This window comes from Strix uralensis, chromosome Z, assembly GCF_047716275.1.
Source record: "Strix uralensis isolate ZFMK-TIS-50842 chromosome Z, bStrUra1, whole genome shotgun sequence".
NCBI lineage: Eukaryota > Metazoa > Chordata > Aves > Strigiformes > Strigidae > Strix > Strix uralensis.
Window position 1 is genome coordinate 85,186,203 of NC_134012.1, and position 16,053 is coordinate 85,202,255.

Here is a 16,053-nt window from a genome sequence, read left to right on the forward strand (position 1 = left end):
TAGAAAAGCTCATAGTGAAGTTGGCAAGGTCAGGTGACATCAGTCATACTAGAATGAATATTTTAAAGAACTATTTGAATTTTAAAAAAAAATAAATACGCATATTCCATTATGATTCCTTTTCACTACATTCTTCAATCTCAACATCATTTGGTGGCATTGTTATTTTCTAACTCCCAGAAAGAACCTCAGACTACTTACCTACTCAGGAAACACAACAGGAGAGAAAAGAAACGGTGATCAATAAAGAAAAATAATCGATTTATTAGCACTTCAACAATTGCCTGGTGTTCCATGGTAAAGCACAGTTATAAGATAACACTGGTACCTCTGATCCAACATAACAGTATGTTTTTTTTCCCAAATACAAAGGAAAAAAGAAAACTGTTCCATATCCCCATTGTTTGTTCTGTTTTTTTTTTTAAGAAAAGCTAAGTCTTATATTAGCTACTTATAAGCAGAGACATGTTGCATACCGCATTAGATACTTCAAGTCTGACAAGACAAAAATTAATGCTTTGGGATGCTAAATCCCTTCAAATCCCCTTTTTGCTTAGCTGGGACGGAGAGAGAGAGAATTATTTCCTATTCTTTCCCCTTCTCCCATTTCCCTCTATTTTTTGCAGACCTAAAAGAAAAGTTGAATACAATGAAATCAAGAGGCCATACATGCTACATTCAAATCTAGCTGCCACGATGTTTTAAAATTTAGTTACAAGTCTTTTCCTGCAGTGTACAACATATTAATGCTTACATGATAATTTTTATTTCAAATTATATGAAAGAGATTTGCAAAAAGCGTAGCTTCTTTCATACACTGTTTCATTTCTTAATGCATTACTTGTTCAAAGTCTGTGTTTTAAGTGATCTTCACAAAAACAGAGGTAGCTAAGTAGAAATACTATATTTTATGAGGTCTCTATACATGGTGTAATAAAAAATGTTTGTTCTACCAAACAAGGTGGATTAATTTCAAGACTTCATAAGAGTTTGTCTTCCCCAGATATGAATGCTTTCTAATACAAGTACAGCTATTTCTATTTAGCCTTCGTCACTATGGACAGTTGCTACATCATTATAGAAACATGATAAATTCATTTTATTAGGAAAATATTTGAGTTCCACTGAAGTACACTTAATATAATAAAAACAAAACAGCGATCTGTGTCATAATTTAATTCTTTGCTGAACTTATTATGGAAATTTAGCAGTGCTTTTAATTAGGTTAGGGAGAAGTCAAATAATCTAAACACTGGTTTTAAGTTTGGTATGCTTCTGTCTTGTCAAAACAATAGCTTATTTATTTAGAAACATCCTAATAAACTCCAGCATCTTAAATATGTTCAAAGTGCCTTTTCCAGCATCACATAAATGTTAATTAAGAAAGCATCACTAAACTTTAAAGTAGCAAATACAGTTAAAAGTCTAAGTGAACATAAACTGAAACACTGTGGTCCAAATTCTGTGAACAGATCGGGTAAGATGTTTTGTCTGAACAGAATCGGACCATATTTTTCCTCAGACACTTAAAAAGGCAACAACTGAAAAAGATGGAGAATTTAGCAGCTGCTTAAAATGGTTAAGCAGTGCAAGTCCTTGTCAGGCTTGAAGATCACTTGGTAGGTCCCTGAAATCTTGTGTTTTGTTTTATACAACATAAGTGGGCACTACAAAAAAGTGGAACTGTATTTTAAAGAGAAGTAACTTTCCTAAGTGTTCCTGATTCACAGCATCTATACAATCCACAAAAGAAACAGAACATTATGTTTAGAATCTCAAATCATGTAAGCATCTATCTGCATCTGCTTGCATCTGTTTGTAATTTTACTTTAAATTTTGATGAAATAATTGTTTTGTCCATACTGGCCAAAGAACAGCTTTAATGATAAGATAGAATTTTGGCACAGTATTTTTTAGTGAATTTCCATGACAGTACAGAGAGTAAGGAGTAGGAAACCAGTAACTCCTTGAAGATGACCACGAGTTATTAGTTCCTGCTTTTAACAGTGTAATGTTAACCTTAAAAAGCGCATTTTCATTCTTCAATGCATTGCCTCATGGGAGATTTAGTTTGAAGGGCTAATGTGCCCATCCTTTCACAAAAGCCTACGTTCCCTGACTGAACTATATCTCCTAGGAGTCAATGCTTCTCCAAATGCCAGCTGCATTATGACAGTGACAGATTCTTCTAACTCTTGTTTTCCATGACTTCTGTAACAAAAATGTAGTTGCAATCATGGGTGGAACATAACTCAATATTTAGCTTTGATACGATTCCCTGACTTTGGCCTGTAGGGCATCACAAGTCTTCTTAGCATCTCCCAACAACATGGCAGTATTGGGTTTGTAGAAGATCGGATTGTCCACCGCTGCATAACCAACTCCCAAAGATCTCTTCATCACAATGACCTGCACATAAAGAGTTCATGTTTGAAATAGCAAAAACCAACCACCATTCCCCCTCCAACAAAGTCAACACAAAACCAACCTCAGTAAATGAAAGAAGAGGAAGAGAGATCCCTGGCAAAAAAAGGGTGCTCAATGCAACAAAACAGTATGTTCAATTTTAATATAGCAGACAATCTGATATCTGGACCAGTTTCAGAAACATTTTATTGTTAAGCACATATTACATGTCAGATGGAGAGACCGTGGACACTACACATACATATGCTTTTACTTTATTCCATGTAATAAAGTCAAAGCAAGATGGGCACTGATGATTATAACTTAAAAGTTTTTTGAGTTTTTTTTATTTTTGAACTGTTTTAAGAACCCAATTCCCTGACAGCATCACAATTCAGATGAGCATTCACATCAATACTTGGTGCAATGCTCTCTGGTACCTCTCCAGACTATTTAGTACTCTGTATTACTTCATACATGGGATTTAAAAAAAAAAAAAATCTTAAAATACATTTTAGCCAGTTTTAGCTATTAAATGTCACATTGTTAACCACAGCACCTTCAGCAGAGAAACTGTGAAGCTTTACCAACTTTAACATGTACATCTGTATTTCTCAAATAGCAACACATAGCTATGCACAAACACTGATAAATGTATGTGCCTATGACTCTTGAGTACTTGAATGCCTAACCCACAGAAGAACTGAGGCTACGATGGGGTTCAGAACAAGATATCAAAGATTCCACATCAAGGAAGTGTATGTACTTTGGATCAGACAATGTTGCTTTCAAAGAGTAAAAGTGGTGAGGTAACTAAATCGCCAATTCCATCTGGATAGACTAAGCTCTCAAGTCAACCAAGTCACTTTTTTTTTTAAGCATGTTAGTTTTTGTATTTTCACCTCAATATTAAAGTTCTCAATCAATTTCCTATAAATTTAAAAAAGCAGGTATTTGTACAGAAATGCTTCTGGGCTGCAGATGTGAGCAGAACATATTCTAATCACATTTTTCAGCAGAAGCACTTTCACTAGGTTTTTTTACTGCAGTCATCATTAGTCTCACTAAAGCACTTGCTGATGATTATAAAATCATGAACAGTGCATAACACTTGCAAAGCATTGACTGTTTTGTTGAACAACTTGCAGAAAAGTTTCTCATGGAAACCAGAAGAGTAGGAGAATCTTGTTAGCTTACCCTATAAACCATGTTTTTAAAAGCATGCTACCTAAGGTAGGTGCTTAACACAACTCTGTTAACCTCACCTGTTTCGACTTCCAGACCTCAAGGACTGGCATTCCAGCTATGATAGAGTTCGGATCTTCCTGAGCTGCTGAATTAACTGTATCATTTGCACCAATTACAAGGACCAAGTCAGTTTCTGCAGCAAGACGAAGAAAATAAAACTGATGAAAAATTATCTGAAATCTGAACATTGAGGCTGATGTACATTTGTGTGTTAAGTCTCATCTTTAGAGGCAGAAGAACCCGTTACAGTGAGCACTCTACAAACATTTATGGGGATTTCGTTCACAAATACTTCACAAATTTAACAGGCAAGTTGTATGTGAGAGTCCAAGTGTGCTACCAACTACCTCCAGCAAACTGCAAGCATCCACAACCCCATTCCAAGTGGTTAGACCACTATGCCACACAAAAGTTAAATCCTTTGATATATAATTGTGGTTTCATGCACACATAGTATCATAGCTTTCAAATTTTTTTGTGTCTGGCTGTTTTTTCAAAACACCTTTTACAAGCACCTTTCTGATTTTTAAATAAAGATGGGAGAAAGGAAGAAGTTGTCTGTACGATGCTATACTGGTTTGCAAGACATGACATGATCAAATCATCCCAACATCCGACCTAAATAAGTAACAGAGGTCTTCCATGTATGGAGCAGTAACAGTGATAAAAAAGACACAGCATTTGTAATTTATTTCACAGCTACAAGCACTTAAAAACCCAACCTGTTCTCTTGGTTCTGGTGAAAACAAGTTTTACAGACCTGTTTAACCTCCCTTCAATATCTACTGTTTTCTGTACCCCTGAATCCAGTATTTCCCTTTTCCTACATTTCCCTGTCTGTACTCTCTTCTTCTCAGTTTTCTGCTTCTGAGTTAAGCTATTTCTCGTATTCCTCTGTGCTCACTTGCTGTCAGCTGGGAGAGCACTCAGATTGCAAGAAAGACCTTTACTCATCTACAGTGTTATTGCAACAGGTACAGACTGAAACTGAATGGCCTGAGATTTTCTGTTTTTAAAATCCTTGTGTAATGTGAAAACAGAATCAAATAAAAACTGACAAGATCAAACCCAATCTACTGGAAACTTATAGCTCGCATGCTAACCTGGAAAGTCTTCGTTGATCTCATCCATTTCCAGTACAATATCATAGGGAACACCAGCCTCTGCTAGGAGTACGTTCAGTTGACCAGGCATACGGCCAGCAACAGGGTGAATACCAAACCTAAAACAGGAAAGAAAGTCCAACCCCATTAATAAGTACTGACTACTGTTTTATACACTAAAATTGCCACCTGTGATCTACAAGGCTGAGAAGTTCTTAAGTATAAGCACACATGTGAATTAATAAAATGAAATGGTTAAACCTTAAGAATATCTTAATTACTTTTTCAGTGTTGCAGGGAACTGAGTGGGTGAGAAAGGAAACATGGGCCATAGACTTGACTTCACCTGGAGGGCAGCTGTTCCTTTTTTGGAAAGTTATAAGTATGACTGACACAGCAGGTACGCAAAAGAGTATGTTATTTCCCAATAAAACTAAAGAAGAAGGAATATATTTTCAATCCTTAGTAAGACGACTCTTTCAGAAAGTTGTTACATCTGCAAAGTGGCTTTGGAGAGCCTGCTGGATACTTCTAGTGACAACACAGAAGAAACTCATGGCCAGAAATGCCTGGAACACATCACTGCAAACAGACCAACAGAGTAAATTTTCCACCCAGCAATAGCTTATACAAACAAGCTTTTCTTCAATTACTTTTGAAAGTAATAGGACTATTTTATCATTTTGTCTGACTACAATCGTCAGTCTGAGCCACATCACACACTGTAAGAATTTGCATTCACCTTCCAAGCAGTACAGTATTTAAAACCTTGTGACAGATACCTTTAGTTTTTCATGAATAAGTTTTTTGGCTGCAAAACCACCACCCACATTAATATGCTTTGGAGGTCCCTCACATCATTGAAAAGTGAAAGCATGACAGAGAAAATGAATTTGCGACATAATAACACTCTTCATGAAAATACCAAAAGACTGTGCAGCCTTCCTGAAGTAAAAATCACTCCTAGACCTAGAAATGCCCTTGACAAATGACCTTATTGATTCAGGTATCTCTAGAGTATGCATGGTCTAACACTCCAATTCAACAGAAAAATTAGCAGGGATTCCACCTCAATCTCAAGACAATGCTTTGCTGAATTAAGTTAACATGTCACTTCTCATGATTGGTCTTAGAAGGAAAAAAAAAAAAAAGGAGTGGGAGTGAGAAGGTGGAAAGCTAAGAAGCTATAGCAGTACAATTTAAGCATAACAATTTAAGAAATGTTTTCAGAACAGCTCAAAAACAACTTAGAGAAAATACACCACTTATGAATTACTAAAAATTCAGACAGACACACAGAGTGGCAGCATGCTAAGGCATGCATGCAGTTCTGTAAGAGTAAAATCCTGACAAAATTCAGATGTTAAACTGGTTTAGCTGCAACTCCCAAAGACATCATTTGGTTAGATACAAATCTATTTCTTGTGGGCAGATTGTACTGTTCTGCTCATCTACTGGCTCTGCATAAACTAGGAATATCAATGTCTACTGTCCTGGGCATTTTCTGTCTTTCCAGCTCTGGAGCTATCACCAAATCTAATACTGACTCAAGCACACCAGAAATGCCTCAGATGAATGTCATATATGGCTGAAGTTACATGTTTAATGAGGAAGCCTACATGTACTTTGGAAGAAACAGAAAATACCCAAGAGAAAACTATAAATTCTTGGATTTCTGAACAGAAATTTCTGAGAAGAAATCCAAGTGAGTCAGGAATGCAATAAAAGGACAGCAGACTTCTTCAGAAAGGAGGGAAACACTGATAAATCAACTCGCCATGACAGATGTCACATACTGTGTTTTCAACGTTATTGCAATGGAAGTGGGTAACACATCAGTGATGGTCCACAAGTCACGGTCCAATCAACACAGATCGTTTGTGAATTTAACACTGTAGAAATACATCCTTAAAAGGGCAACTGAGTGCTCCATCAACAAGACAATATTAAGACAATTCAAAAATGAGACAACTGGAACTCCAGCAACAAAATTAAGGACATATGACTAATCCACATAGTACTACATATAGTATAATTTTAAGTTCTAGGTCAAACAGCAGGATAAAAGCTCATTTTAAAAGGACTGCTTTTAAAGAAACAAAGATAACAGATTACAGAATCACAGAATCATCTAGGTTGGAAAAGACCTTGAAACTCATCCAGTCCAACCATTAACCTCACACTGACTGTTCTCAACTACAACATATCCCTAAGTGCTTGTGTCAACCCTACTCTTAAACACGTCCAGGGATGGGGACTCCACCACCTCCCCGGGCAGCCCATTCCAACGCCTAACAACCCCTTCTGGAAAGAAAGGCTTCCTAATATCCAGTCTAAACCTTTCCTGGTGCAACTTGAGGCCATTCCCTCTTACCCTATCCCTTATTACTTGGTTAAAGAGACTCATCCCCAGCTCTCTGCAACCTCCTTTCAGGTAGTTGTAGAGGGCGATGAGGTCTCCCCTCAGCCTCCTCTTCTCCACACTAAACAACCCCAGTTCCCTCAGCCGCTCCTCGTACGACATGTGCTCCAGACCCTGCACCAGCTTCGTTGCCCTTCTCTGGACACGCTCGAGTAATTCAATGTCCTTTTTGTAGTGAGGGGCCCAAAACTGAACACAGGAATCGAGGTGCGGCCTCACCAGTGCCGAGTACAGGGGTAAGATCACTTCCCTGTCCCTGCTGGCCACACTATTTCTGATGCAAGCCAGGATACCATTGGCCTTCTTGGCCACCTGGGGACACTGCTGGCTCATGTTCAGCCGGCTGTCAATCAACACTCCCAGGTCCCTCTCTGACTGGCAGCTCTCCAGCCACTCCTCCCCAAGCCTGTAGCGCTGCTGGGGGTTGTTGTGGCCCAAGTGCAGCACCCGGCATTTGGCCTTATTGAAACTCCTACAGTTGGCCTTAGCCCATCACTCCAGCCTGTCCAGGTCTCTCTGCAGAGCCTCCCTACCCTCGAGCACATCAACACTCCCACCCAACTTGGTGTCATCTGCAAACTTACTGAGGGTGCACTCGATCCCCTCGTCTAGATCATCAATAAAGATGTTAAACAGGAGTGACCCCAAAACCGAGCCCTGGGGGACACCACTCATGACCGGCCACCAACTGGATTTAACTCCCTTCACCACAACTCTTTGGGCCCGGCCATCCAGCCAGTTTTTCACTCAGCGAAGCATTTGTATTCAACTAGTTAACATTTGGGATCGTGTTGCAAAGGATAATACCTAGAATCAGAAAAAGGAGAGCAAATATACAGGACAAAACATTAACAACTTATATTTCACATGTAAGCCATGAGTAGTACACAGCCAGTCCTTAAGTGTACCAAATTCAATCACTTACAGTACAGTAGGACAACTCTTATTCTGAAGTACACTTGAGAAAACCCATCACTCCTCTGGCAGTGAAAATAGATTTTCCAACAAAATTCTCTTTTGTTTCTAATTAAATTATTTGAGCGTCTTTGTGACCAAAAGCTGCTTTGGCAATACACAAAACAAAATACTCGTGAGGTTTCTATTAAATACTGTATACACATACAATCTTATTTCAAGGGCTGGAAAGCCAAAACTTAAGCTGCCAAGAGATTCACCTTTGACTTCACCATTCCTGGCAAAAGGCAAAGAAAGAAGAGAAGAAAGGGACAAATTATCTTCATTCAGGAAGAGTTATGGCATCAACCATCAGTAGTTAGAGACTTCTGACAGATTCTTCTTGAAACCACATACTGTGTATTCACAAAGTTTGAAAAGCTGCTCATACAAAAGCTTTTTAGACAAATATTGAAGTGACTCCCAGAAGACTGCTTTTAAGAGCCTGTTAACCAAATATGAGAGTAGCCTGCCAGTATCTCTTGAAACTGGATGTGCAAATGTGTCAGAAGGAATCATTAAAAATATGTGTAGATATAAAAATATCTAAGGCTTTCATTCTTTCACAAGATATGATCTACACATATCTGGAGTGAAAATAGCCTTTCCAACAGAAAACAGAATTCAGGTAAGCATGGAAAAGAGATAGCTAAAATCCTTGATGGCTCACAACTTGTCCAATAAAAGCTCCTGACTCACAACAGCAGCCATTCTTCAAAGCTATGTGCATTATGGCAGAAACATTTTGTCACATATGTGCTCCCAGATGTTCAAAATATGAACCTCGTTCACATTCAAAAAATCACACACAAATTATTTTGAGAAACATGTTTTATAGCAAAAAAGTTTTAAACTGAAAAATTGCCAAGTTCCTTTGATATGCTTTTAGTATCACTTAAGCAAGAACTTCCTAAGGTTGGTTGGTTTGTTTTTAAATCAAGCAGAAATCTCACACTCTTTTTGACTTTGTTTACATGACATTAAGTTTTCAGCATACATACACTTTACCCATAACAAAGATTTACAATCATGCTGTGTCTGACCTGAAACATTATTCTGATAGTTCATTGAAACACAGAATTCACCAGGAATTTCTTCTCTTGACCCTTACCATGTAACACGGGGCCTGCTTATCACCACCAGTTGTCAAATACACTGAAGTGACCACACACCTCCTTGCTACTAAGACTTCAAACCTAAACAGCATGAGTACCAGGAAAGTATATTCAGTCTTCTTAATCATCCTCTTTTAGATACTTTTTAGCCTTAGAAAAACAACACAGTACACTGAAGAATGAGTTCATATTTTGAATTTTTTCTTGTAATACAAAGAGTGCATCATTTTCTTTTAAATTTAGACTAGAAATCTAAAACTCATGACTTACACATCATACCTGGGACAGCACTTTCACACTTTCAGCACAGAAAGCACTGAAATTCGGGGCGGGGGGGGGAGTTACAAGTATGAAGTTAATTATTGTACTATGAAAAAGGCAACTATTGTATGCAATATTACTGAAAAATCTCAGAATGGAAATTACTTCCCATACAGTTCAAAAAGTCAGCATCTATCTTTATTACAACTGGCTAGATAACGTTCTTTTAATCAATACTGAAGGAGTTAGCACATACCTAACCCAATGCAGAGGTGTTTCAAGATCACTTCATCCATGTAAAGATAGGATTCCTGCCATTGTGCCAAAGCTGGACAAGGTGATGTAAGTAAGTAACATCTGGCTGATGCCTAATTTAGCTTGCGCAACACTTTAGATGCTATATACAGGGAGAATAATTTGCTGAAGGGTTTTGCCTCACCTCCTCTTCCTCCCACTCCATTTACTCTATTTGTGTTTTGACACCTCTCCACCTCTGCTTCCAGTACAAACAATAATCTGTTATTCAAGGTAACAAGAGGAAAGAAAAAAAAAAGCCAACTAGATGAACTGAGAAGTGCATCATTCAGATATTTGACAGCTTGAATCCTGCCATATAACAACAGTTGCAGTGTAGCACGACTTCTAAGTACCACAGTATAATGCTCTCATCACACATTACAGATGATTATGTAGATTACTAGCACCAAAGCACATAGCTGCTTAGCCCAGGTGTCATGCCTGAGGAAACAACATGTCTCCAGAAACAGTACTTCAGCATAGACTAAGCTCAGAGACTCTGCTGGGGTCAGGCCAGTTAAATTTAAACTGAATTAAATTAGTTGAATTAAGCATAATTAAGTGAGGGTTGGTACTGGCTCCCTATTTCCAACCACTATGGTTTATCACAGCAGAGGCAAGATCTAAATACCTTTGCTCAATGCAATAACCCTCCCAAGAACCCAACTGCAGGGAATTAAGAAGAGCCTGCCTCCACAAAGCATCACCAACCAACCTAGTATAGTCACGCAGAGCTCACTTGACCCATATGGAATCAATGGCATACCTACAATACATAGAGCTATAGCTGCATCCCTGCAGAAATGGATCAGGTACAGTAAGGTTTGCTAGTCCTCTCTAGCTACACTGATACAGCACTTGAGCTAACAGATCTGTTGGACTCCATTTGTCCCTTCATCTGCAGCATTAATAATTCAGAACCCAGGCAGTTAATCTGACCGTAAGAAACAAACTGAGAACTGACACACATGTACACACTTACTGTCTTCCTAGTAAGCATACTTCAGCTTCCTAGAAACTTGCCTTGACACACATTGTTCTCAGGCTGCCATGTAGCAGTGACAGTAATTTCCACCATATGCACACCTAAGCTATGCAATATTTTATGCTGGTTTAACCACTCATCCTTTAAAATTCTTCTAGATTTTCATGTAGACCAACAAAGAATGATGACTGTAAATTGATACAATTAAAGTTAATCAGTTTTATCTATTGATTTGTAGATAAATGTGTAAGTGGTACCCATCCACATGTTCTATTACTCACAAGCAATTAGAAAAATGGAGAAAAAACCCAGAACCCTAAACACATCTGATCAGAGCTCAGCCATAGAGGTAACAATAAAAGTCAAAAAAATGCAGGTCCAACACTAAATCCATGCTATCACATTTTAAAAAATATAAGAAACCCATGTTTCCATGTGCTCAAAAGTAATTGGATTCTCCAGCATCAGAAGACAGAAATCCAAGTCCTTCAAGATATCCACTCATAAAAATTAGGTCAAAAAATGCAAACCAAAACACTAATGTATTAGCAACTAATTTGAAAAGCTGTTAAAGAGGTAACAAGCATTTCTCTCAACTGTGACAGCCACCAGAAAACCATATTTGAGTTAGATTTAGAAAGTCTATGCAAAGCACAATTTTAAGAGTCCTTTCACCCTGCTACACATTTTTCTTATCAAGAATTTCACTATGAGGAAAAACAAAACACCTTGATAGAAAATGTCTTAGGAAAGTCACACTGTGGCAAAAGGCAAGATAGTTACCTTGATGTGGACATGGACAGCGTCAATTATCCATGCACATATGAGAATGTATAGTTTTAAACTGTACTATAATACTATAGAATAATTCTGTATCTATATATAGAATTACTATAGCATATAATTTAATTATATAGAAAAAAATTAGAATTTCACAACTAGGGGCCTACAAACAACACAGCATGTGGCTGAAGAACTCTGGTAATGCAAGAACTTCCAAGTTGTAACTCAGTTGTAACTTTGCAGAAATATGACACCAGTTGCAAAACTGGCATTTCCTCTCCAAGGCCAATGGATTCTGGGGACCACAGGTTTTTTGTTTTACCCATCTATAACAAGGGAAAGCTATAATGAAGGCTCAGCAATATCCAGCTTTCTATGTGATACTACTAATGCAATAAAGATGTGATCTGCTGCAAGACCATCTTAAGTAAGCGATGATGTTAGCTATGCAATTTAGTAACTAAAACAGTCTGAAGTTTCCGAACTCTCCTGTACTTCTTAATTTAAGCTCTAGTCAAAGGTTATGCATCATGTTACATAATCCTCTCTCCTCACTGAAGTGTTATGGCTATAGGCAAAGTAAATGAAAACAACAGCTCCTCTGGATCAATCGTGAGCCATGAAGCAAAAAAAGACCATATGACAAGACACAATTTTTCTTGGCACGGTATGGGCATTACAAATTGATGACAATCGTATGTCTGTGCTGGCACCCCTCCACAGCGGATGTGTGAGAGTGTCACTACATCTGGATGGTGAGCGAAGTAGGGTCCCGAGGCACTCCAGGCCTACTGAAACCAGAGGGACAGCAGCTGCACTCAATGAACACCGTGAGAGCTCCACAAAGTGATGAAAGGCCTGAATTACCACAGACTGTAAATACAGATTTATTTCATTAAAATACTAGGTAACCACTGCAGTGATGCCTTCCTGAAATTTACTCATTTCAAGTATAAGCCAGTCATTTCAAGGATTCATTCACATTTCTCCCCTGCAAAGCCAACATAAAAGGCAAAACCAATGATTTTTTATTTCACTAATGTTGATAAAAAATAAAGTTTGACCCCACAGAAGCACTGACAGGAAAGCCAAAAGCACGCGACATTGTCATCGCATCAGCCAAGGAAGGTTCTTTTGTTGCACAACTAACGGGTCTTCAAAATTTTTAATGTAATTTGGACACACACAGAGCTTTTGCTAAACATGGAGAAATAAGGTGTGAAGAGAACTGCTCCAGGAAGCAGATACACCAGCACACACCCTCATCTCTCATGTATGCATGAACAAATACATCTATAAAGCAATTCCATTTGCAAAATTGCAACATTCTGGGTAAACTAACAAGTAACTGCTGCTAAACCCTACAACCAGCATGCTGTTATCCATCATAACACATGATGTGGAACACTACGAAAACTTACACACTACTTTTCATTAAGCTTGGTAAAATAGTGGAAGAAAATAACAAAAACAAAAACCACTAACTGCTAGAGTACTGATTCCAAAGGAAAGACACCATCTAACTGAAATAAACACATGGAAATCAGAGAATGAGTCTGGCTAACCAGCATCTGCCCAAATATCTTGTTTTAAATGAAAATCAAGCCTTGACTAGTTTTAAATTACCATAGTTAGAAAATAGTTTCCCAAACAATCAGCAAGAGAGGCACCATGTTAGCTCTCCAGTACTTTCAAAAGCTGTAAGGTCTATGAAAAATTGAAGGAGGAATGGACTTGAGGCCCATACTGGCACCTAAGAATTATCCCTGCTTTTTGGAGCAGCACTCCAGCAAAATAAATCCATGGGACTGGCCACATGCACTCCAATAATCCTTCCACGTAATACTCCAAAGAACTCCAATAGCAATCTTGCTCACAATAGCAAAAACTTATGGGAACCCAGTAAGAGTAGGTTTAAGTTGCTTAACAGATTTAAGTATCTGCCAAAAGAGGACAGGCTGAGATCTGGGATTCTTCAGCCTGCAGAAGAGAAGACTCAAGGGAATCTTATCACTGTGTATAAATACTGATGGAGGTGAGCAAGGAAGACAGTCAGATTCTTCTCAGTGGTATCCAGTGAACAGACAAGAGGCAATGGTCGCAAAATGAAATACAGGAAAAACCTGGCTTACTCTAAGGGTGATTGGACATTGGAACTGATTGCCCAGAGAGGCTGTCAAGTCTCCATTTCTGGAGACCAGATATTCAAAATCCAACTGAACAAAACCCTAAGCAACCTGCTCCAGCTGACTCTCATTTGAGCAAGGGAGCTGGCTGAACCAGACAATCTCCAGAGACCTCTAACTTCAACTATTCTGATACTGTGAAGATTCAGGTTACATTAAAATAGTGACAGAAGTTAACATCCTCAGACCTTCCTATGTTCACTGGCTACTTACTGAACAAATCAGACTCTAGAAACCTTCAAAGCATGGTGTGAGAGAAGATGCCACAGCCCTAATGCTTGGAAGGGCAAAGGGAAATCAGATAGTACATCCTGTGGAAGCTAAAGTCCTGCTGCTAACGTAACATCACATGGATTGACTTAAGAGAATTTCGAGGAATGTAACAGAAAGATCTACTTTTAACAGAGGCACTGTCTGCAGCATATCAGTCCAAAAACAGGAGCTCTTGAGCATCTGCAAGACATCTCTCATCAATACACACTGAACGTCTTCAGCTATTCCAGAGCGCAGAAAGGGTTAGCAGAAGAATAAAAAGGCAGGGTAGACTGTGGATTTTTAACTTAAGAAGGACATCCAACACTGTAGTGTGATTAATTCTTTTCAGCACTGTTTCAAGCATGCCAATCGGAATTGGATGCTACTGTCCATATTTTTTTTAATATATATACAAATGTTGCTGTATAATAGTAAGCATTACTTCTATTAATGCAAGTCACTTATCCCAGGAAAGAAGTCAGTCCCATGTTCTGGGTGCAGAGACTGCTACCCTATCTACTCTTCCAGTTCATACTAGAGTGACCCCAGCAAACACTCCTCCATACTGCAGGAGGGTCTCATTTCCTGACTAGTATCCTCAACTCATTGCACCCCTTTAACTATTCCCCAAGCAGAGGGGTCCATTTCCTTAGGAAATTAGGGCTTTTAAAAAAAATATTAAAGGTGTTTTAGCCTAGTAAACAATCCCCCTTAATGGAGGTTTCCCTTAAATTGGGCCTGTGCTCTCTCCCTATTGACTACAAGCATGAATTAAAACTATTCTCCCTGCACTGAAGTCAGCTATTGTGACTACTTCTCACAGTAACATATTTGCACAAAGAGCTATCCAACCTCCTTAACTTTAGAGAAGCCTGCTCTCTCTTGAACACAATACAAAAAGCTACATTAAAGTTTTATTTTACAAAAAACTTCACTGCTTGTTTTGTAGAAATATACTGCTATATTCAAAGGCAGAGCACACATATCTAAAGGAGCTAACCAAGATTCTGTTGCTACAATAAAGTAGTATTAAATTTTAAAGCCATTCTTTTCAACTGAACTTCAGCATGACACCAAACCAAAACAACAACAAAAAATTATTCTCCAACTGCTGGGGCTACTTCCAAACCCCAAATTTAACAAGAGTGTAAGGGAATAAGGCATCTTTTACAACAAAGCACGAAATTTCCATGAAATTTCTAGATATTCAGCTACAGGTTAGTAAGATTAGAGCATTTCTCCTGCTGGTATTTTTGAGAGAGAGATCAGCATGACATAAAAAAACTTAAACCAAAAAAAGACTTGTAAGGGATTTTAATGGAATGAATAAGAAGCCAAAAAACAAAGAACCTGTAATTCTTTTCATTAAGGAAAGTACTTACCTGACATTTTTCCCTTGTTCTCTCAACATCTTCACCAGATCAGCTATCGGGTATTGAGCTTTTGCTGCACACAAACCATAACCTGAAAGAATTTCCAAATTGTAAGCTATTTTTCTGTTTCAGTGCAGACAGAAGCACTCACAATTAAACAAAAAAATTATATATATACACACACACACCAAATACTCATGTACTCCCAGCCTGAGGACTATAATTCATCTCTTCTTTTTGGTCTCCTGACCACTAACAGTGTAGGTTTGACCAGCCAAACAACATAAGTAACTTATTTCAGCTTCACAAAAAAAGTGTTCCTTTCTCTATCAGAAAAAGTTTCAGACAGGTACGCTGAAAAATTGATAAAGAGGCTACTATCAGGTTACTTCATCACTACTATCCTCACAAAATTTTGGATTTGCATAATGTAAATCTAGTAATTAAGTACGGCTTTCAGCAGCAAATAATATTTTCAGTCTTTGTCTGAATTAATTCATCAGAGCAGCATTGCCCAGGAAGAAAATGGAGAGTATAAATTATTAATGGTGTCCTCAAGGTTTGACCACAGGAGCAAGAAGCAAACTCCTTGAAGACGTTTGGAAGCTTTGTTGGAAACAAAGGTAACTTCTCAAATTCGAACTCTACCTCACCGATGTTTTGAT

At 38.2% G+C, this 16,053-nt stretch overlaps 1 protein-coding gene across 3 annotated transcripts in view; it reads right to left on the reverse strand.

Annotated features, from left to right (window-relative positions):
- Positions 1-240: 240 nt before the first annotated feature.
- Positions 241-16,053, reverse strand: part of NNT (nicotinamide nucleotide transhydrogenase) — a 48,778-nt gene continuing 32,965 nt past the window's right edge. For all 3 annotated transcript variants that reach the window (XM_074856698.1, XM_074856700.1, XM_074856699.1), the window contains exons 19-22: positions 15,398-15,479; positions 4,758-4,876; positions 3,672-3,787; positions 241-2,409 (exon numbers count right to left, since the gene is read on the reverse strand). In XM_074856698.1, the coding sequence (XP_074712799.1) occupies positions 2,260-2,409; positions 3,672-3,787; positions 4,758-4,876; positions 15,398-15,479 (467 nt within the window). In that variant the 3' untranslated portion in view covers positions 241-2,259. The remainder of the gene's footprint in view (positions 2,410-3,671; positions 3,788-4,757; positions 4,877-15,397; positions 15,480-16,053) is intronic.